Source organism: Gymnoscopelus microlampas (assembly GCF_963454915.1).
Source record: "Gymnoscopelus microlampas genome assembly, chromosome: 5".
NCBI lineage: Eukaryota > Metazoa > Chordata > Actinopteri > Myctophiformes > Myctophidae > Gymnoscopelus > Gymnoscopelus microlampas.
In genome coordinates this window covers 46,968,879-46,991,114 of record NC_139942.1, presented here as the reverse complement: position 1 = coordinate 46,991,114, position 22,236 = coordinate 46,968,879, and the positions used below count along the sequence as shown (strand labels likewise).

At 41.6% G+C, this 22,236-nt stretch overlaps 1 protein-coding gene across 2 annotated transcripts in view; it reads left to right on the top strand.

The window, feature by feature from the left end:
- The window catches only part of piezo2b (piezo-type mechanosensitive ion channel component 2b), a 143,310-nt gene that overhangs the window by 80,166 nt on the left and 40,908 nt on the right, over positions 1 to 22,236 (top strand). For both annotated transcript variants that reach the window (XM_084057136.1, XM_084057135.1), the window contains exons 17-29: positions 2,777 to 2,950; positions 6,976 to 7,256; positions 9,737 to 9,897; positions 10,279 to 10,455; positions 10,826 to 10,954; positions 11,336 to 11,536; positions 12,364 to 12,568; positions 13,296 to 13,397; positions 14,107 to 14,272; positions 18,358 to 18,601; positions 19,874 to 19,988; positions 20,453 to 20,606; positions 21,283 to 21,372. In XM_084057136.1, coding sequence (XP_083913262.1) covers positions 2,777 to 2,950; positions 6,976 to 7,256; positions 9,737 to 9,897; positions 10,279 to 10,455; positions 10,826 to 10,954; positions 11,336 to 11,536; positions 12,364 to 12,568; positions 13,296 to 13,397; positions 14,107 to 14,272; positions 18,358 to 18,601; positions 19,874 to 19,988; positions 20,453 to 20,606; positions 21,283 to 21,372 — 2,199 coding nt within the window. The remainder of the gene's footprint in view (positions 1 to 2,776; positions 2,951 to 6,975; positions 7,257 to 9,736; positions 9,898 to 10,278; positions 10,456 to 10,825; positions 10,955 to 11,335; positions 11,537 to 12,363; positions 12,569 to 13,295; positions 13,398 to 14,106; positions 14,273 to 18,357; positions 18,602 to 19,873; positions 19,989 to 20,452; positions 20,607 to 21,282; positions 21,373 to 22,236) is intronic.

Sequence of the window (22,236 nt, the reverse complement as noted above, 5' to 3'; positions counted from 1 at the left end):
CCATCAGACATGACATACATACAATTGTACAATACTGTAAAGCGTACTTTAAAGCAATGGTTCTCAATGAGGCTACAGGGGGGTCCCCAGCTAAATGGCTGATAGATAGGAGCCAAATAGTCCCTTCCAGGTCTGAGAGTGTACAAATGGAGTGTACAAATGGAGCGTACAAGGAGGATTTTACAGTGTACTGTAGATCGGGGTCCCGAGATAAAAGTTCATATCAGATGGGGATCTGTGGCCCAATGCATATCAAAATGAGGGTCCCTGAAATTTTGAGAAAGGTGCATGTAATAGAAAATGAACCTAGGTCAAATAGTCTTTGAAAACAATTGCAACAATTGCAGTTGGAACTTATAACTGCTTGTTCTAATTTGCTAGACTGCTGTAGGAGGGAATAACCAGATCTGCAATATGGTGGAGAAAATATTATCAATCCCCCACAAAATAATAAATTGATCAGACACAATTGGCTTGTGTTCGGGGGAGGGAAGCCGGGTGGAGAGAGTGATATATTTGTCACTGCATGTATTCTTACCGGCTGGGGGCAGCACCTGTCAGCAGGGAGTGTTGGGCGGGAGGAGTAGGACGGAGTCCACGTCCTCCCAGTGGGGGCTCCTCACTGGCAGGAGAGTCAGTTGGATACAACAGTGACAACACTCAAAATGTGTGTGGGGAGGAATTAATTGGCATAACAACTAAATTGAGGAGAAAAAGGGGTAAAAAGCTAATACATTAATAAATAAATAATTCTAATCTTTCAAGTACTCCGCAAACCTCTTGATAGGTGACCTTAATAATGTTATATATATAAATATACAAACATATTTTCCCCTTGGTGGCATACAGTACAGTACAGTACAGTAAGTCAGTTTTTCCATGGCTAAACAGTTGGAAAGACTTTTAAACCAGTGTTCAACAGTAGGTGACTCAGTGTTCTTGCAGGCACGCAGTTGCAATACAGTGTTTAGCCTGAAGTGAACATAAGATGACTGTATTTGCACCTGACGATCTTAACCACTTTCAAACTGGTGGCCCCATTTTTGTCCATAATAGGTGAGATGTTTCAAGAATCTACATGAAAAAAAAAAATATATTTTCAGAAATGGAAAAAAAGAGCCATACAAAAAAATATATATAAATGTCTAAAATAGCAGATCTACAAGCTCACAACATGCCCCACAGTGATGGGTTGTGAGCTTGTTGATTAGCTATCGTATCTATTTTTTGTACAATTAAGTACAAAAAATATCGTTGTTGTCAGTCAGGCAGAAAACTCTTATCTTCATATTTTAACTTTTTGTGTTTTTTCGTAAATTAATGCCATGCTTGATCATACTACAGCGTCACACAAAAGTATCTAAAGTAGCCTATCCACATGCTGAGTTTCGAGCTTGTAGTTCTGCCGCTTTCGTTGTTTTTGAATTTGAATCCTGAAAAGTTAGTTTTGGTACATATGAGGTTTCCACCCGACAGAGACTATACTGTATATGGGTCCTCCCTAATGCTTAATATGGGACGGTGCCATTTCTGTCTGTCTGCACCCTATGTGTCTCAGAGGTGGACTGTGGATGGTTCCAATTAGGTTCCATTAGCTTTGTAAACCCCACCAATGATGTCATTGTTTGGCAGGTTTCTGAACTGTCCACATCCCACCTGTGAGACAATACCGTCTTATAATGAGCATTTAGTGTGGACCAGTTACATGAAGATAAGGTGTGAAAATGGGTGTTCTTTTAAGTGATTACCTCAGGTTAGGATAAATATCAGAGGGCAGACAGGCAACCCTGTAGAGATGACATTAGACATAGTTTGACCTTTTCCCAGAATCTTTACATTTTTGGACATCCCCAAAGGCAGAGGAATAACGTGCCTTCTTCTAGACCACATTTTATACATAAATCAGGATTTATTTTTTACTATCAAAGCGATGTAAGAGGGATGGAGTCATGTACTGCATGAACGCATGATCCGTTATTTTGTATCAGTTTAAATCTGTGTTGATAGTCTTGGTCAGGGTAAACTCTTCCATTCATCTTCAGATTTCTACATCCAGGAGTCACTACACCAAGCCAATCTCCAGTTCAAGGATTCTTTTGATTTATCAACAATCATTTCATATAAAAGTGAAATCTGGCCACAGCCTTGGAAATAAGTGAGCGTTGCCTTTTCCAGTCTAGACAGAGTTTGTCTACAGAGTTTGTAACTCCTCGTTTTGCAGATATTCTCTCCTGATCTCATGTCATCTCAACTAATGTCGTGTCATTTTATGTAATTTAATTTTATGTCACCTCATGTCATCTCTACTGATCTCATCTCATGTCTCCTCAACATAATGTCATCTCATTCATCAAATCTAACTATATAAATACCATGTCACACCACACAGTATTTCAAGCTACCTCTCTCTAGTGTTGGGTGTTTGTAAGGTGAGTGATTTGTTCGAAGTGATTTTGTCCTTTTCGGCGAACAGGAGCGATCTTGGTCAATTCCTCAAAAGTTATCGTATTGGACTGAACTACAGTACACGAGGAGGGCGGAACCGGAAGTACTAAATGGTGAATGGTGAACGAATTATTGAAAATAATCTTTTTTTGGTGAACTGAACGAAATGACTCCAGTCACTGAAATAAACGGTAGTTGCCAGCACTACCTCTCTCCCTCCTTCCCTCTCTCTCTCCCTCCCTCCCTCCTCATCTCTCCATCAGGCTGAAGGACCTGGGTCTGGAGAGGTTCTCCGTGTCCAAGCTGTTCATTATTATTATCTCTCCATCAGGCTGAAGGACCTGGGTCTGGAGAGGTTCTCCGCGTCCATGCTGTTCATCCGGATCTTCATCCCCACCTCCTTCCTGCTGGTGTGCATCCTCCACCTGCACTACTTCCACGACCGCTTCCTGCTGCTCACCGACCTCCAGGCTGTGGTCGCCAAGGAGCAGAGCACCATCTACAGGTGAGAGTGTTCTAATTTAGTTCACTTTCATCTAGTTTAAATGTTTTGTTTGGTCCAGTCTAGCTTAGTTTAGAGCAGTGGTTCTCAAACTTTTTAATTTCAAGGACCCCCTGTCCCCCATAACAAAATGGAACCAAATGTTCCATTTGTACACTCTTGGAATTACAAACCTTTAAGGGTCCATTTGGAACCCCCTCAAGGAACTCTGAGGATCCTTGTACCCTACAATGAGAACCACTGGTTTAGAGTTAACCACTTAAGCCCTGTGTTATATACATCATCGTACGACGGTGTTGCACGGAAATAGCCGTTCTACAAGGTGTGAACTTGTAGAACTGCTATTTTGGCTCTTTGTTTTTAATGTTTGAAAAAGTATACAAATCTTCGCCTATAATGGCATAACCCATAATAGGGACTAAAGAGTTAGTTACCTGGCTGTGTGCTGACATGAGAAGGTTGTTGGGGGACATGACAAATGGAAAAGAGTTGAGAACGATACTGGAGGCATCTTCAATAGAACAGGGCTCACATGAAAGTCTTAAAGGAGTTCACTTATTTTCTATCAATTACACACCCCACGGAGTCTTGAATTCATGGTGATTTTTTTGTTTTTGTCACATTTCTAAGCCAATAATTTGATGACCGACGGAGTCTCCGGGAGGAGATTCAAATGCAGGTCAATTGAGTCTCCTTTCGGAGACTCCACCGGTCATCAAATTATTGGCTTAGGAATGCGAAGAAAAAGAAAAAAAATCTCCATTAATTCAAGGCTTCATGGGGTGTGTAATTGATAGAAAATATGTAACTTTTTGGGTGAACTACCCGTTTAACATCATCATTGATTTGCAGTAGAATGATATACAGTACAGTAGGATTTCATTAAGGACCAGCCATTTTACACAAACACTCATTATGCACTCATACCATTCAGGACTTCTTTACATGACACACTTAGACCCCTAGTTTCCCAGATTGATTCCTCCCTCTACATCCATCAAAACGCTTGGTTTAAAGGATGCCCTTGTCTGCTTTGTTGTGGTTTGTGTCATCACACATCAGTCCCCAGAGGTGGGTAATAACAAGTTAAATGTACTCATTTAATTACAACAAATGGTACTTCTAATCTAACATACCATTCAAGTACTTTATATTAATAATAATATTTATTGAAGTAAAACAATGCACTTTTACTCCTTTATATTTGTTTGTTTCATTCTATCAGAGAGAGACTATATTTTAATTTGCACAAGTTTATAGTTTATTTCTGTTGGACAAGCACACATTTCAATTATGTGTAAGTAACTAAATACTTGAGTAGACTTTTCACTAGATACTTTATTGCTCTTACTCAAGTAATCATTTGTATTACTACTTCTGTACTATACTTATACTTAATACTTTTACATGAGTACAATTTTGGCTACTCTACCCACCTCTGTCAGCCACTGCTATAACGTTGACATTCTTGTAGTTGATGTCCGTCTTACATTTCGTTAAATCTGTTGTCGTGGACACGTCTCCATTCTCTTTTCCTGATGTGCTTACTTGCTTACCTCTCTTCTGCTCTGCCACCTTTCTCTCCACCACTCATCGTCATGCCTTCCGTTCGACTCTCACAGCCATGCTAAAGTCAATGGCCGTGTGTATCTGATCATGAATAGGTGGGTAACTGCTCGCATTCTATAGCATCCATCAAACCATCCCAACCAACCTATCTCGAATGTCAGCTTCCTCTGTCCTGATGCTATATGGATGTACAGTACCCTAGCTGACCTGTCCTTGTTATTGTCTGTTGACATTAATAATAGGCTCTGTGCATAATTGTATTATAATTTCCTTTTCCGGTTTATTTTCCCATGGCTTTTTTTGATTGGCTCGCCAGCAGATTTTAACCGGAAACACATAGGAAGGTGTCATGTGTATTTCTCGTTCAAATCTACTGTGAAACCAATCAAACAAAGCTATGAGAAACGGAACCGGAACAGCAATCCGGTATGCCACCTTCTGGAAACCCGGGACCACAATTATGCACAGAGCTTATTATATTGCACCCTCAAAATCTCCAGTGATTTCCTCATCCCCGTGGTTATGTAGTCACATTGGTCGATGTGATGCGGGTGGTTGTATTCCGTGGCAGGATTTTAATAAAGTGTTTAAGTTGTATTATGTCCTTTTTGTTTGAGTTCTGTTGCCTGTAGCCTCCACCTGGGTAGGTCGTTGGATCTTTCACCATCTCGTCCCTAAGAACCCCATATGGTCTCTGATCGTTTACCCATATGTGGAGTCACCTCTTTCTCAAGCATGTGTGAGGCTGTTTCCCGTGACTTCTCAATAATAACCACCTCCCCGCCCTTCACACACACACACACACACACACACACACACACACACACACACACACACACACACACACACACACACACACACACACACTGCATAAACATCCCCTCCCGCCACAAACTTTCGGAAAATCCTTCTGCATTTTTTACTGTAAAGGCCCCACCCTATTGAGTCTCTCCTACATGTACGTGAATGTTAGTTCCAGGTTGTCTGTGTCTATCTTGCCGTCTTTGTCTTCACTGTTCTTCTTGGCTTCTGTTAATAACTCTATTGCCCTGAGCAGCATCAAGCAAAAAATTCCCACTCAGCCGAGCAAGTAAGTCTCACCTCCAGACACCAAATGCTTGCCTTGATATAGTATGCGGCCGGTTCATGCAAGCTAACCCTAACCTCTTAACCTCTGTGACCTCTGACCTCACTCCCATTGCCTGAGAAGGAGGAATTCAATGGTTTTACAGCCTGATTTATACTTTGTTGTACAAAGCTGTCGCGTGGCGCAAAATAGCGTCTCTTTTCACAGCGTGACACTGTTGTACAACAAAGTAAATTAAAGCATGTAGGTCTTATAATGACATGTCCAAAATGGGGGGCGCCAGGTTGAAAGTGGTTAATGCTCCCCCCACCCCCCCATGCATTACCATTTACCCAATGTGAACAGAAGACCCTCACTGAAACCACAACGTGGATCAAAATTCAGTAATACTTCTCTGTGGCTTTATTCCAGTGGACTAACATGGGCCCAAACGGTTACTTTAATTCACTGTACACACACTACCCATACCCGCACACTTAGATTGTGTTGTTAGAACTCCATATCTCAAAGAACTTCTCATTAAGTTCAATTACAGCGCTATTATTAATTCAATGTGCGTCCAATTATGCTCTAAGTTAGTTAAGGTCAGGACAGGACTTGGATCCAGGGTTAATGCACTGGAGTAAGGCCCTTGTGAAGTCAACTCTGACCATGTGTTTTTTTGGGGGAGAATGCTAAAGGAATGTGCATTGCTTACAGATCACAGTGCTTGATATACAGTAGCTGGTCTGTTCATGGAAACGGGGCTGATGGCTCCCATCCTAACATTTGCTTTGGAGTCTCATAATAATGAGTCAGAGCTGTGTGTGTGTGTGTGTGTGTGTGTGTGTGTGTGTGTGTGTGTGTGTGTGTGTGTGTGTGTGTGTGTGTGTGTGTGTGTGTGTGTGTGTGTGTGTGTGTGTGTGTGTGTGTGTGTGTGTGTGTGTGTGTGTGTGTGTGTGTGTGTGTGTGTGTGTGTGTGTGTGCGCGTGCGTGCGTGTGTGCTCATATACACACACATTACACACACACATACGGCACAACATGCACGTGCGCGCACATGTTGTGCCCTATTTGTGTGTAAGAGTGGTGGCCATTTTGTGTTTCCACTCATAGAAACCCCATGCATTTTTCCCATAGATTTCTGAAAATATTTATATTAATTATTTTAAGCGTGAAACCAAATAATGTTCACCAGGAGCCTGGATGGCTTGGCTTAAAAATTATTCATAAAAATATTTTCGGAAATCTCTAATGGGAAAAATGAATGGGCTTTCTATCTATGGAACCGCAAAATGGCCGCCACTGCTATGCCCTATTGTGTGATGTACGCGTCGCCAACATGTCCTTCAAGGATGGTCAGTAACGCCCCCCCTCCCTGCCCTGTTGTCAGGCTGGCGCACCCGGACGGCAGCCTGGCGGACCTCACCATGTTGAGCGCCTGCTCCGTGGACGCGGCGCTGCCCACAGAGGAGGACAAACGCAAGGAGGAGAAGCAGGAGATGCTGAATGAGAAGGAGGAGGAACACCAGGCCCTGGTGGTGGTGATGATGGACGACAGGGACAGCGTGAAGCGCCCCAAAAGCTTGTCGGACCACCGTCAGTCCAGTGCGGAGGACAGCCGCCACTGCAGTGTGAAGACGGAGCCGGAGCCCAGCACCGAGCACAGTTCAGGTACGGGGGGGGGCTCACACCAGCCTGGGCTGATGGCTTGGAAAAAACAGACATATATCGTCGCTGTTGGGAAGAAACCTCTTATCTCCTTATTTTAACTTTTTGTGTTTTTTTCGTAAATGAATACCCTGATCGTATCATACTACAGCGCCACACAAAAGTATCAAAAGTTCAATCTAGGTAGGGTCCAAGTGCTTCCAATTGGACTGCACCGAACCCTATCCATCACATCCAAAGTACACTAGGTCATTTTTGCGACTAAAAGACCATGTATTATGCAAGTACATAATGAAGTTGACCAAAGTTTCTCAGCTGCATTTAAAATACATTTTCGTTATTATATTTAGCCTTTTATGGCCTTATTTCGATCAAAAGGTGCACAGTTGTGGCTGTTTTCTGCGTGTTTCCTTAATCTTAGACTAGTAGGCCATCTTAGTCGGTTACGTGCTGTAAATGTTGTTTAAACCATTCCGGGCCCGGAACATTTGCTGCATGCTCCCTCTGTGTTTCCTAGCTGTGACTCTCCACTAAACAGAAAAGAAAAAAAAACGTGCAGGATCAGAGATTTCTCTGTCTTGTCCGAGCACATCTGTCCCCCAGCACTGCCAGATTTGAACGCTGTTTGATCGGTTTTCTCCTGTGTTTTCACAGCTGCATGTTTCCATAGTGTGCACAGTGCACTTTGAATCTCAGATGCACCGACTGTGCAGACCTTTCCATCTTCTGTTGGCTCCACCGAGGCGAGGCTGCTCACAGTCATAATGCAGTGGTTCCCAAACTTTTTTAGCTCAAGACCCAAAAGAGAAATCAGACGTTTTTCCCAGGACCCAAACTAGTGAAAATAGCAGATCTACAAGCTCACAATACGTCGCGCCGTATTGCGAGCTTTTCATTACTTCTTAAACATTTGTTTTCTATTTTAAGGAATTTCTTTGATTATTTTTCATTTTATTCATGAAAACATTTTTGAAAAATGTTAGAATTTTGTTTTCAACTCATGAAAATATGTTTTTTTTTTCCTAAATCTTAAGAAAATCTTTTAAAATAATAATTGATAATTAATTTAGGAAAAAAAAAATTAAGGGATATTCACTCGCGACCCACAAAAATGCATTCGTGACACACAAATGGGTCCCAACCCACTGTTCGAGAAACAGTGTCATAATATACAGTGTCATGTATCTGCTGGTAGAGCCCGACCAATCCCAGATTTTTGGGTCCGATGCCAATCCCGATTTATGAGAATCCTAGCCCATTCGGTTCTTAAGTCTGACGTAATTTTGTAGTCCGATGTCACGTCCGGGTCCAAAAGGCACCAGCGCCGTCCACTCTTCATTGTAAACAACATGTTGGAACCCGTAAATCTTTTTACAATAACCTCCTTTTTCAGAAATGAACCATTGAGGGTTAATAAGGGTCTTAATGCTAATATCATAGAAGTACAAAGTATTTATTTATTATTATGATTTAACATTATTATTATTAACATTAAAACACTTGGACCCGGAAGTTATTCTAGCGGGGCGCAACGTCACGTCTTAACAATCGAATAGGTTACCCATGTCCCATGTTTTGACTGAGATTTTTTTGGAATTTTGCAAAATCAATTCTGATCAATTTTGAAAACTTACATTTGATTATTGTGAGCTTGTTAGATCTGCTATTTTTGAAGATCACATAGGGACACCAGGTTGAAAGTGGTTCAAAATCGGGACACATCTGCTGCATAATTGTAGTTGTCAACTCAAATAATGGCGATACATCAGCCCAGTCTGATGATAAATCGGTCGGGTTCTATCTGTTGGTTTCAGATGCATGTGTTCCCAGAGGAGTTCACTCTGTTGTTTTGAGGAATGTCCCAGAGGAGGATCTGCCATCAACACTTTGAACAACCCAACCCATGACTCATCATGACTGATCACAAGCTGTGTTGTTAAATCCTACGCAGTGGTGATTTTTTTCGCTTCTTACTCTATTTGTCTCCCCGCTTCGTTGTTTTGACACCGAGATTGGGTCAAACGGCGGCTTTCGCCCATTATGTCTCCCAAATGTTGACGGCCGGCCGAGGCGGTGTCATCGCAGTATTTACACAGACGTTAGGCGCTGGTCTTAAATCAAGATGTGGTGTGTATACACAGAAAATAAAATAGGTGATAAAACACAGCTTAGAAGGATGAGCTGTGAGCTATGGTTTTCTTTCTCGTGACGCAATGTTCCAAAACAATCGTTTTTGCAAATCTTCAAATATATATTTTAAAGCAAACATTTTTAACTCAAATCTTTGCTTCTGGGGGGTCCCCGGAAGGAAATATTTTGAATTGGGGGTCCGCGGCCAAATACATATAATTGTGGGGGTCCTGACATGAAAAAGTTTGAGCACCACTGATATAGCAACATACGTTTTTCAGAAAACTGTCAGGATTTAGAAGACATGTGTAGAATTGGCCTCAGGTTAATAGAGGTGTTTTGTGTGTCTTCAGATCTGAAGAACAAATGGCACCTGGTGGTGGACCGTCTGACGGTGCTGTTCCTCAAGTTCCTGGAGTACTTCCACAAGCTGCAGCTGTTCATCTGGTGGCTCCTGGAGATCCACATCATCAAGATCGTCTCCTGCTACATCCTCCTGGTCACCGTCAAAGAGGTACGTACGCCAGTCCTGAGAGTGTTGTGTTGAACCCTGAGCTTGTAGAAATGGACCCCAACAGGCAGTGGTGGTTATCTCTATACCACCACCGTGTTCTGACCCCTCTGGTGGTGCGTTGTCCAAATAAACTATTCTATGAATCAAAGAGCAAGGAGGGTCGCACTCATAAATAAAAGTCAATTTATTTGTTTTATTTTTCTATGCCTCAGGAAAGGTGATAGACTTTTGTCACGTTTAACATCTGTCATCTTTCCTGAGGCATTAAAAAAAATATATACATTGACTTCTGAGTTCGACCCTCCTTGTTCTTTGATTCATTGGAAAGTAAAAGGGTTGAGACCCACTGATCTGTCCTGTGTGCTGCTGTCCTTTGGCAAGGTGTCTCTGTTCAACTACGTGTTCCTGGCGTCCTGGGCCTTCGCTCTGCCCTACAGCCAGTTCCGGCCGCTGGCCTCCAGCGTGTGCACCGTCTGGACCTGTGTTATCATCGTCTGCAAAATGTTGTACCAGCTGGAGTCCATAGACCCGCCCTCCTACTCCAAGACATGCAATATGGTAAATATTACCGTGGCCGCCCTCCTTAAACACCAGTCCACACACACACACACGATAAATCATGTCTGGGTTAAGTACCGCAGTATTTTAACATGATCTTTTAGGTTTTGGTTGGGGTGCTGCCTGCAACTGCAAGGAGCAGGCCTAAGAAAAACCCACTTCTAACTGGCCAGTTTAATGCACAAACTGACTGCACGTTTGCATAACATAATGTGTTTGTAAGAAAGGCTTTGCATTAGACCTATTGTTATTATTATTATTAATATTTATTATAGTTATCATGAGTATTAGTAGTAGTATTTTCTCTTTATGTGGATTCGGGCAAACAGTAAGGATCATTCTTAAAACTTGGCTTCCTTTGTCTTACCAGCCAGATGACTACTCAGTCGAGCAGGTGGCGGAAATGAATAGCTCTGTGTTGTACAAGAAACCTGTGGATCCAGCCAACTGGGTGGGCCTCAGGAAGCTCGTCCAGGAAACCCTTTTGGAGCACCTCAGGGTAAGTGGGGTGGCCAGGGTGTGTTGGGCAATCTACAAGCTTGTAGATTGACTATTTTCGGTGCGAGACACGATGCGCAACTACGTTTAAATCAAGCTTTAGTACTCTGTAACGGAATAGTAGATCTTAAATCCTTGATTATGAGGAGGTTGGTGTTCAGGATTGGAAAACCTGAGCTGGAAAAGGATGTAAGCCAAATCATTTTCAAAGAGCTAAAGGAACTTGAATTTTGAAAATGTTCACATTTTCTAGTGCAGAAATGCAAATTAACTTTTAACTTTTAATTCCTCAGCTGTTAAAACCAGTAATTTCTCTGTAGTTACAAATCAGCAAACATTTGTATTTCTCCGGCTACTGGTGTGTGTGTGTGTGTGGGTTTAGAACAACCTGTTGATGCTGGCCATCCTGGCGTTCGAGGTGACCATCTACAGACACCAAGAGTTCTACAGGCTGAGGAACAAGCTGTCTCCTCCCGCCGCCAGGATCATCTTTCACGACATCACTCGGCAGCACCTGGACAACGGCATCGTCCCCTTTGTCAAATACTTCATCAACTATTTCTTCTACAAGTTTGGACTGGAGGTTGGGTGTACCCCTCAATGCACAGTACACACTACACATGACACAGTACACAGCAAAACCTCAAAGTGTACACATCGACTCTTAACCACCATTTATTTGAATCTTTGGTGAAAATAGCTCACTGTTGTTGTTTATACTCTGATGTGTTTATCATGTTACTAAAAATTCCAATAAAAAAAGTATTAAAAAAAAGAAAATAGCTCACTGTTATGACATGCCCAGAATAGGGACTTTCGTGTTAAAGGTAGGGTAAGTGATATTTTTTGGTTAAAACAAAAACACTTTTGTTAAAAGGTTAAAGCACTATATTCTGATAGATCATTGCTATAGAGTTTTTATTTGTTCAGTAACAGGGGCTTCCCTATCTCTTCAGCTCTTTGATAAACGGAAAATATTTTTTTTACAGGTAGGTGACAACATTTCTGCCAATCGGGAGAGAGTACCCATTTATCAGCTTAATTTTTATAGTGTTCCAATTCCAATTTTGTCTGCTCATTTATTTGTGTCATCACTTCAAAATTCACTTGTTTAATCTGTATCCTGTCTGAGTTCCCGATCCTGATTGGATACAATCCTGACCTGAAAATTATTTTTCTGTTTAATAAAGAGCTGGAGAGACATGGAGGCTCCTGTTATTGAACACACACTATAGCAATGAGATCAGAATATAAAGTACATATCAGAATATATATCAGAATATGAAGCTATTTAACACTTATTTTAACTAAAGAAAATCACTTACCCTAACTTTTAATTGACTCTCCAGATTTGAAATAAGATGTCTTACATTCTGTCCTCTTCCCTTCTCTGTGCCGTACCCGTGGCAGACGTGCCTGCTGCTGGTGGTGAACGTGATCGGCCAGCGCATGGACTTCTACGCAATGCTGCACGCCTTCGCTCTGATAGTGGTGATGTACAGGCGACGGAGGAAAGCCATCGCTGAGTTCTGGCCCAAGTACTGCTGCTTCCTGGCCTGCATGCTGACCTTCCAGTACTCGCTCTGCGTCGGGATCCCGCCTGCAGCCTGTAAAGGTAATATTCAGCCCTCCAGTCCTGACCCCCCCCTCATATCGTACAGACATGACAGCTAACCTCTTCGCACTTCTCTTCGCTTTTCCTGATCTTTCCCTGAAAAGTATCAGGCCTAATTTCACAGGCCTGATTTGCCTGTGAAATTAGGCCAATTTGCACCTGCCACCATTTCACAGTTTGTCAAATTCCCCTCTTTGTCCGTAACAATGCTTGGACAATTCACTGACGTTCCACTGAAGTGCCAATGACAGGGTCTCTGAAACTTTGGAATGTCACATCTGTACCATGTAAAAATATGTCAAATTTTTGCACATCTTATTAGAGTTTAGTTTTATTTGTCATTTTCCCTATATTTTTGGGAATCGTGTAGTATTATGCTGATAATCTGTCTCCTGCTGTATTTATCATCGTATGCTGCTGCGATGATGTCATTTCCCCACAGGGATCAATGAAATTGATCTTTATCAAAGATTATCAAAAGCTTACCTTGAATTGAGATCTTGAAGCATGGTTTATACTTTGTCGCACAATGTTGTTGCTCAGCCTACAAAATTGTAGATCTACAATCTCACAAACACGCCGCGCTGTGACACTTTATATGAGCTTGTAAATTAGGATGAGGGTTTCAGGGATAGTGTGAAACGTTGTGAAAATGTGAAACATGAACTGGAATATAATGTGTATAAATCATACTCAGTCCCTGGTTGTCGTTGTGTGATTCTTCTAGATTATCCCTGGAGGTTTGCTAACTCCAACACGGACTCTAAGGTGGTGAAGTGGCTCTACGTTCCAGACTTCCACACCAAGCCCAACCCACTGTTCCTCATCTGTATGTATATCACTTTGTTCTCTGTTGTCCTACTAGGAATGAATGAGAACTCTTTTGCTCTTAACCCATTCAATCCGGCAACGCATCTGTGTCATTTTAGATTTGAGCTATAAAGCTGAACTGGCAAAAGGAGACTCGCTCACTGCATATAAATATAGGAAAAACTCCTTAGACGAGACTTAAAGAAAAATGTTTTTCTTTATTTTGTGATGCCCATGTTGTGCTCAAGTGCTCTGTGAGTTAAAAAGCAAAACGTTTTCGGTCCTGGTAGGAGTTTTTCGTCTAAGGAGTTTTTCCTATATTTATATGCAGTGAGCGAGTCTCCTTTTGCCAGTTCAGCTTTATGTTTTTCGGGACCACCGCACCTGCAGCTAATCCTCACCTAAGGGACAAAGAAAGGCGCAACAGTTCTCCTATTCTTTAGATTTGAGCTATAACCATTATTTTATGTGTAGTATGATCAAGTAGGGCGTTCATTTATGAAAAAACACAAAAAGTTAAAATATGGAGATATAAGAGGTTTCTGCCCGACAGCAACAATATCAAACTGGGAGTCCTTGAAATTAAAAAGGTTGAGAATCACTGCTTTACCGATACTGAGACTGAGATAAAGGGCTATTATACAGTAGTACACCTCCTCCATGCACTCCTCTGGTCTGCTCTCCTCACTTCTTCTGGTCTCTCCCCTCCTGTCTCCTCTTCCTCCCAGATGACTTCATGCTCCTGCTGTGCGCCTCCCTCCAGAGGCAGGTCTTTGACGACGAGAACAAGGCGGCCGTGCGCCTCCTGGCCGGAGACAACGTGGAGATCTGCAGAGACCTGGACGCCGCCTCGTTCGCCGTCCACAATCCCGTCCCGGACTTCATCCACTGCAGGTACAACATGGATTAAAGTTTTCAGTCGCCACGACTGATTTGGATTCCATAGAAGCCAGCATGTCTTCTATAGAAGCATGTTGCACAGATCTACAAGCTCTCAATACGTCGCAGTCGCATTGAGAGCTTGTAGAAAGGCTATTTTCGGTTATTATTTTAAGATTAGAGTATTGAATGAATGAATGAGTTTTATTTCGAACATTGTTTAACACATCAAGTGCCACTTTTTAAAACAGGGTACATCCAGTGCCAGCGTTCTTACCGTTTACGCTGATCTGTTTAGAGCTGTAGAAGCCTCCACGAGGACCCGGATGTAAACAAAGGGTGCGTGCGCGATGGTCGATTGAAATATATATCAATTTGGGGGTCCTTGACATGAAAACAAATTGAGAAGCACTGCCTTAGACAGCCTCTCGACCCAGTCAGATGCGCAATAAAATTGAGTGTGTTCATTTAACTCTGAAAGTGTGAGATTTGTCTGCTGGATTTAAAGAGATGACTGGACAAGAAGCTTTAACCAGTTTAACCACATGAACCCTGCTGTCCCTATTCTGGCCATAATAGGAGAACATTCGGTGAAAATAGCCCATCTATACAAACTCACAAACTTTGTGTTTTTTGTGTTTTTGTGTTAACTGTATGAATGTGAATTAGAGTCCTGACTCGAGAAGAGCACTTATACTGTTATGCTGGACAAAAGCTATAGCAGCCTCTCTCTGGATGAATAAAGATGAAAAGGAACATAGGAGCTCATATTATAAGGGATAATTGAATCCGGTCTTGTCTAGCTCAATACCACCACCAAGGTCAGAGGGTTTGATGCCAACTGCGATCATATGCAGCCGTGTGGAGGTTTGGTTGAATATGTCCCATAAGTGGTATAGACCAGTGTTTCCTAAACACTGGGTCGGGATTCGGGACACACATGTTTGGGTCGCAAACCCATTTTTATAGTTTGGGTTCCATGCAGGGAGACATCAAATTTCCCTTTTAGGTCTTGAACTAAAAAGTTTGGCAACCGCTGGTATAGACTATGCCAGGGGTCTTCAACGTTTTTCAGACCAAGGACCCCCTATCTGAGAGCGAGAGAGGAAGCAGGGACCCCCACTACATACTGTAGGCTATTGTATAACATTGTTTTGCAGATAAAACTTTGTCATAGACTTGTTTGACAGCAATATCACCAGTGTATGTTAGATTCATGTTAATGTATATTTTCAGACATTACATCTAACCACTTAAACCTTAGTCAACTTGACCTTTCACTCTGTACGTGGTCTGCTCTTTTTTTCCCTCTCTTTGCCGAAAATAGTCGTTCTACAAGCTCACCACGCCTCGCATTGATCTGCTATTTGTGGCTCAAGTTATCCTTAGAATAGGGATGCTATAGGGTTCAAGATTAGAAATATTCTATCACAATGTAGATGTGAGCGTATCAGTGCGGTAATTTCATGGAGGCCAAGGGGGACATGGCCTCTCAGTTTGGCCTTCTGCCCCTCAAAACAACGATAAACCCTGAGTGGCCTTGATTTCCCGCTCACACACTGCCCCAGCTGATTTCACTGTTTTCTCCTCTGCCTCTTTCCTGTCAATATGCTTTTTAGACACCAAAGTCTGTTGTTGAGCTTCTGCATTCTTAACTCCCCCTGGCGCTCCATTCCCATATTCAAACAAGTCCAGTGACTCTGACTATAGTCCAAGGCTGTGAACTTTTTGACTCTTTTTAATTAAAAAAAAATATCAATACATTATTTTGTGAAATAAACTGCTCTTTAATATTTATTAATTTCACAGATTTTCTTTCGTGTTTTTAGGTTGTTATTTGGGAGCTCCCTATCCTAAGGACATTTCCTATCACTATGTGATGGATAATAACTTTTTTTGAATCTTGAGTCATGATATTAACCACTTTCAACCTGGCGACCCTATTTTGGGCATACCATTATTGGCAAAATGTGTTAAAAAAATAGCTGCTCTATAAGCTCACATTGCTATTTCTGAAAGTATAAATGCTTAAGTGGTTAATATCTGTGAGGAGTGTGGGTAGGAATGTTCTTATGTTCTGTATGATTCAGGTAGGGGGGGTGAAGAGAGAGAGAGAGAAGGGATTAGAGCAGTGGTTCTCAACCGCGACCCCCCAAAATAATCTACAAGCTCACAACGCCTCAGGTTTCGAGGCGTTGCAAGCTTGTAGATCGGCTATTTTCAAAAATGTTGCCCCTCTTTCGTAAATTATTTGACAAGTTGTTATAGTGTGTCGGCATTACTTTTGATGCAGTAATGGTCTTATTTCTTTTCTTTCTTTCTTTCTTTTTTAGATATTAAAAAGGTCTTGAAAGTCCTTAAATTCTCATTTTACTGACGTCTGTCCAAAATCATGTAGGGACCCCCCTGGGGGTCCCGACCCACAGGTTGAGAACCACGGGATTAGAGAAGGCGAGCGAGAGCATCCTGACCTGTCCACAGCCATTGATTATCTGCTCTTCACATTCCACTTTTTTGATGCACAAAGTGGACAAGTCTTTTATTAACGCACTCTGTGTCCATCAACAACGCCCTATAGTACAGAGAGAGAGAAAGCACACACACACACACACACACACACAGCACGCGCGTGTGTCTGTCCGCACCACAGCACCACTTATGCCATCGCTTCCCTCCCAGGATCAAGTTACGGATACAAGGGCGGGTGGGGGTTGGGGTGGATTGTGTGGGGTTGGGTGGGCAATCCATAATCCCACAAAAAACACTCTGTCCGTCACTCTGCGACTCAGACGCTTTTGCCCTGTACTCTAACTCAATAAATAGCTTTTAAGTATGGAAAGGTATTTTCTCTCCCCACACACACACACACACACACACACACACACACACACACACACACACACACACACACACACACACACACACACACGGTGATGAACCAAGGCCACTCACTCAGCCTCTCCTCCAGACCGTCCAGCAGCATTACAGTAGCAGCAGCCCTATCAAAGCCCACTTCATCAGACCACCACCAGTATTGTTCTGTTTGTTTAGGGTCCCATCATGCTTGTGCCGGGTCCATCGTAGTTAATGCACGCTGACTTCCTACTGTATGTGTTCTCTGCCCCGGGGCCCCCGGCATCGCATTAAGGGACCACTGGAGATGCACTATCCCCACCGTGATAAAAAAGCAAGATCCATACGCATGCTTTTAGCGTGTTTGTTGTGTTGGGAACGTATAGCTGTGTGTACCTGTAGCTGAGTGACAGGGGATCGGGTTGCAGAGCCATCGATCACACTCTTCTTACCCTTGTTCTGACAATAAGTGACGTGGTAATTGGGATTGATGGGAGAATTACTGTATGCATTACATACTGTGTAAAATAATTATATAAATGGATCCATACTGTGTGTAAAACTGCATTATAGGAAACTGAATTAATAATTATAAATACATATTTTTTTGTTAGAAATGTATGGGTATTAAAGAATTATTTTATTGTGCATTATAGAAATTATATTAGGTCCATTATCTTTGACAGCACAGTATGTTTTTACGGCATGGCTCTCCCTGTAGGATTTTTTATTTTATTTTTGCCATTTAATTATGGTATATTATTATTTTTAAGGGGGCTGCAGCCAGAATTTATGGCATTTATAGAATCGGCCTCAGGTCTTAACCCATTATATAAGACCTGAAGCCAATTCTACAAATGTCTTCTAAATCTAAACAGTATTCTGAAAAACATATGTTTTTTTATCAGTGGTGCTCAAACCTTTTCATGTCAAGGACCCCCAAAATGATATGTATTTGGCCGCCAACCCCCATATCAAAATGTTTTGCTCCAGGGACCCCCAGAAGCAAAGCTTTGAGTAAAAAATGTTCGCTTTAAATGAATATATATATTCAAAGATTTGCACACATTTTCACGATTTTTCAAAAATAGCAGATCTACAAGCTCTTGCTATGAGCTTGTAGATCTGCTATTTTTGAATAGCCAAAGTGTAAAATAATGCTTTTTAGCTCAAATCAAAAAATGACACAAATGCGTTCCAGGTCTCAATGGGTTTAGATCTAACCATAATGTGTCATGATCCTGTAGGTCCTACCTGGACATGCTCAAGGTGATCATGTTCAGCTACCTTTTCTGGTTCGTGCTCACCATCATCTTCATCACCGGCACCACGCGCATCAGTGTCTTCTGCATGGGCTACCTGGTGGCCTGCTTCTACTTCCTGCTCTTCGGGGGTGACCTGCTGCTCAAGCCAATCAAAAAGATCCTTCACTACTGGGACTTCCTGATCGCCTACAACATCTTTGTCATCACCATGAAGAACATCCTCTCCGTGAGTGTCCTATGTCCAAGTTCTCACATTTCAAAGTATCAATACTGCAATGTAGAAATACTCTGTTACAAGTAAAAGTCCGGAATTAAAAAAGTACAAAAGTATTGATATCAAAATGTACTTAAAGTACTCATTATGCAAACTGTCCCGTTTCACAAGTTTTTAAATTTATAAAATGTATTAAAATCTTGTGAAAATAGCAGATCTACAAGCTCACAATGCATCGCATTGTGAGCCACTTAGTTGATTATATTTATTAGTTGATTAATTTAGTTGATTATAAATTTAGTTGATTATAAAAAACTTTCACAAAAGTCCACATTCTATTCTCTGTTTTGCCCTTGACCTTGATTGGTCTTTCTTACCCAAAAGTTGCTCATCTCTTCAGGGCGGCCTACTGATAATCCCCACCAAGTTTCATGACAATCTACACATCTGTTTTTCTGACTTATATCTATTCCCAATCACACACACAGGAGCAATTACAATACCCAATGGCAAGACTCAAAACTAAGGGTGACCGAGCATTTGCAGTAGTCGTTATCTAAACCGCAGTCAGTCGGCTGTTTTAAGAATCTTTTTAAAAACACACTTGTTCCGCAAGCACTTTGTTGTATAATGTTTTATAGCGCCTATGTTGCTCTGTTAACTTTATGGTTTTATAATTGTATTTCGTACAGCACCTTGTAACGATGTTTTGAAAGGCGCTTTATAAATTATGTTTGTTTACAATACTGCGGGCATGGTAGAACTTCACTGCACTAATATTATGTACAGTAGTACTAATGAAACTGACATAGATGATTTACAACTTTACAATAGGCTAAATCACGGTACTTCAACAGGGCGTCCTCAGAGTTACTGCAGGCGGGCCGCCAAATCTTTTACATGAACCACTTGAACCCTATAGCATCCCTATTCTGGGGGAACATTTGCTGAAAATAGCATATCTACAAGCTCACAACGCGTCTGCAACACGCTGTTAACTTGTAGATGTACTATTTTTGGCAAAGATGTTTTGTGTAGATGTCTGAACACTTTAAAATTAATCCAACATATTAATAGAAAAGATTATGTGTAATGAAAGGAAATCTATGAAAAAAGTTTAATCTGCAACACAATTTTAAGAAGTATGTACTAGGGGTTCCCTATTTCATCTCTCTCTCTCAGCTAAGGGGTTCTCCTTGGCCTGAAAAAAATGTTGAATACCCCTGGGCTAAATAATGCACAAAGTATTCCACTGAGTCCTTATTGTTGTGTGTTGTTGTTCAGATCCTGGCCTGTGGCTACATCAACTCCCTGATCGTACACTGCTGGTTGATCCAGCTGTTCAGCTTGGCCTGTACCATCAAGGACTACAACATCACCTTGGACCAGAACCTGCTGCGTAAGACATACAATCATTCCACCTCAGTGTTTCTAAAACGTACATTTCAAGGACACCCCTAACTCTGACAGTATAACAAATGGACCCTGACGGTTCCATTTGTATACTGTCAGAGTTACAGACTTGTAAGGGTCAATTTAGTACGCCCTCAATACTTACAATACGATACAAGAGATCGTCAATACTAGGAGCAGTGAAAGTATATACAGGAAAAATTGTGACGGGTCATTTCTTTTGGCAAAGTAGAAGACTTGTCTAGGTCCAGTTGCAAATTGTAGACCGGTGCTCTTTTGAAGGAGGGCAGGGAGTCGCACTTTTTGATGGCTGTTGGTTACCTGTCCATTTGTACACTCTCTGAATTTACTGTGTAGATTCCCAGAGATTAAAAAAGATATACATTTTCTCTAATTGTACATGCTTTCCATTATGAACCACAGGTAGCATTTAATTCCTCACTATTTCAGGGGAAACACGTTGTGAGCTGCCCAGCGACGAGGCCGGCATCATCTGGGACAGCATCTGCTTTGCCTTCCTGCTCCTCCAGAGGAGAGTGTTCATGAGCTACTACTTCCTCCACGTGGTCGCAGACATCCGGGCCTCGCAGATCCTAGCGTCCAGGTACTGTATACTGCACTCTGGATCTGTACACAGTAAAATCCTCAGTGTTGACTGATTGATTGATTGATTGATTGATTGATTTAATATTTTATTGACACATTTTTTAAAGTACAGTAGTACAACGAGTACCAAAAAAAGAAACGGCAAATGGGTGAGACATAAAAAAAGCCAAAGGCTTGTTTCCGTCACGTAGCAATGTTTAAACATAGACCAAATGTGGGTCCATTTGGTTCTATTTGTACACCCTATTTGTACATGCTTCGGAGTTAAATTAACAGTGATGTTAAAGGAGTAGTTCACCCAAAAAAATGCTTATTGTCTATCAATTACACACCCCATGAAGCCTTGAATTCATGGAGATGTTTTTGTTTTTGTCGCATTGCTGAGCCAATAATTTGATGACCGGCGGAAAGATGCTAATGTCTCCGGTAGGAGACTCAGTTGACCTGCATTTGAGTCTCCTACCGGAGACATTAGCATCTTTCCGCCGGTCATCAAATTATTGGCTTAAAAAAAAAAAATCCATGAATTCAAGGCTTCATGGGGTGTGTAATTGAAAGACAATAAGTATTGTTTTGGGTGAACTACTCCTTTAATGTGTAAGGCCATATGCATTATGAGTCAAAATTTGATACAGCTGAGAGGTTGTTGCTGATGTGTGTGTTTGGGGTTCCAGAGGGGCGGAGCTCTTCCAGGCCACCATAGTGAAGGCAGTGAGAGCGCGACTGGAGGAGGAACACAAGTCAATGGAGCAGCTGAAGAGACAGTGAGCCTCATAACTCTCCTTTGTCTGAACACAACACTGCATGGCTTCTATTTAAAATGATAAAGAGACAGTGGAGCCTTCAACCATTTAGTCCTCTGTGGCTTCTATTTAAAATGATAAAGAGACAGTGAGCCTTCAACCATTTAGTCCTCTGTCTGAAAATGTACTGTACGGCTTCTATTTAAAATGATAAAGAGACAGTAACCTACAATTTAGTCCTCTCCCATTTACGCAAGCATATGGCTTCTATTTGAAATGGAAAGAGACTGTTTTTTCTCCCATTAAGCATAGTTCAAGGGCACACATTCCAGATTTTCACTTAAACTGGGCTCAAATTGGGTTTCATAGATTATATTTTCCATTTCATAGATGGATTTTGTGTATTTTGGGTTAAATTAATCAGACAACATCAAATGTATTTGTGCTTTATTCGTAAATCTATGTTCTACACACCTATGTCAGATTGACTCCTTGGTTATCAAAGTCCCAAGCATTTGATAGTTATGAAAGCAAGATTAAATCTGTGCTACGGAAAGTATTTAGTGATGATTAAAACCTTACCTATGTTTACCTTACACCCATTCCAGGAACCAATCCCAGAGTGGACACACTAATACATGCTAACCATGTATTTCCGCCACTTAGAATTGCCTCAGGAGTTACTCATAAGTCCTGTTAATATGCACTTACCTGCCCTAATGAGCACTCCTCTGTACTATAATGTACCTTAATTTCCATATGTGGACTTTATGTTTACAGACAGTGTTGTTTGGAAGTCAGCAATGGGGGTGTGCGTGTGTGTGTGTGTGTTAACCTATTCAATCCGTTTATGCATCTCTGTCATTTTAGATCTTGAAAATCTTC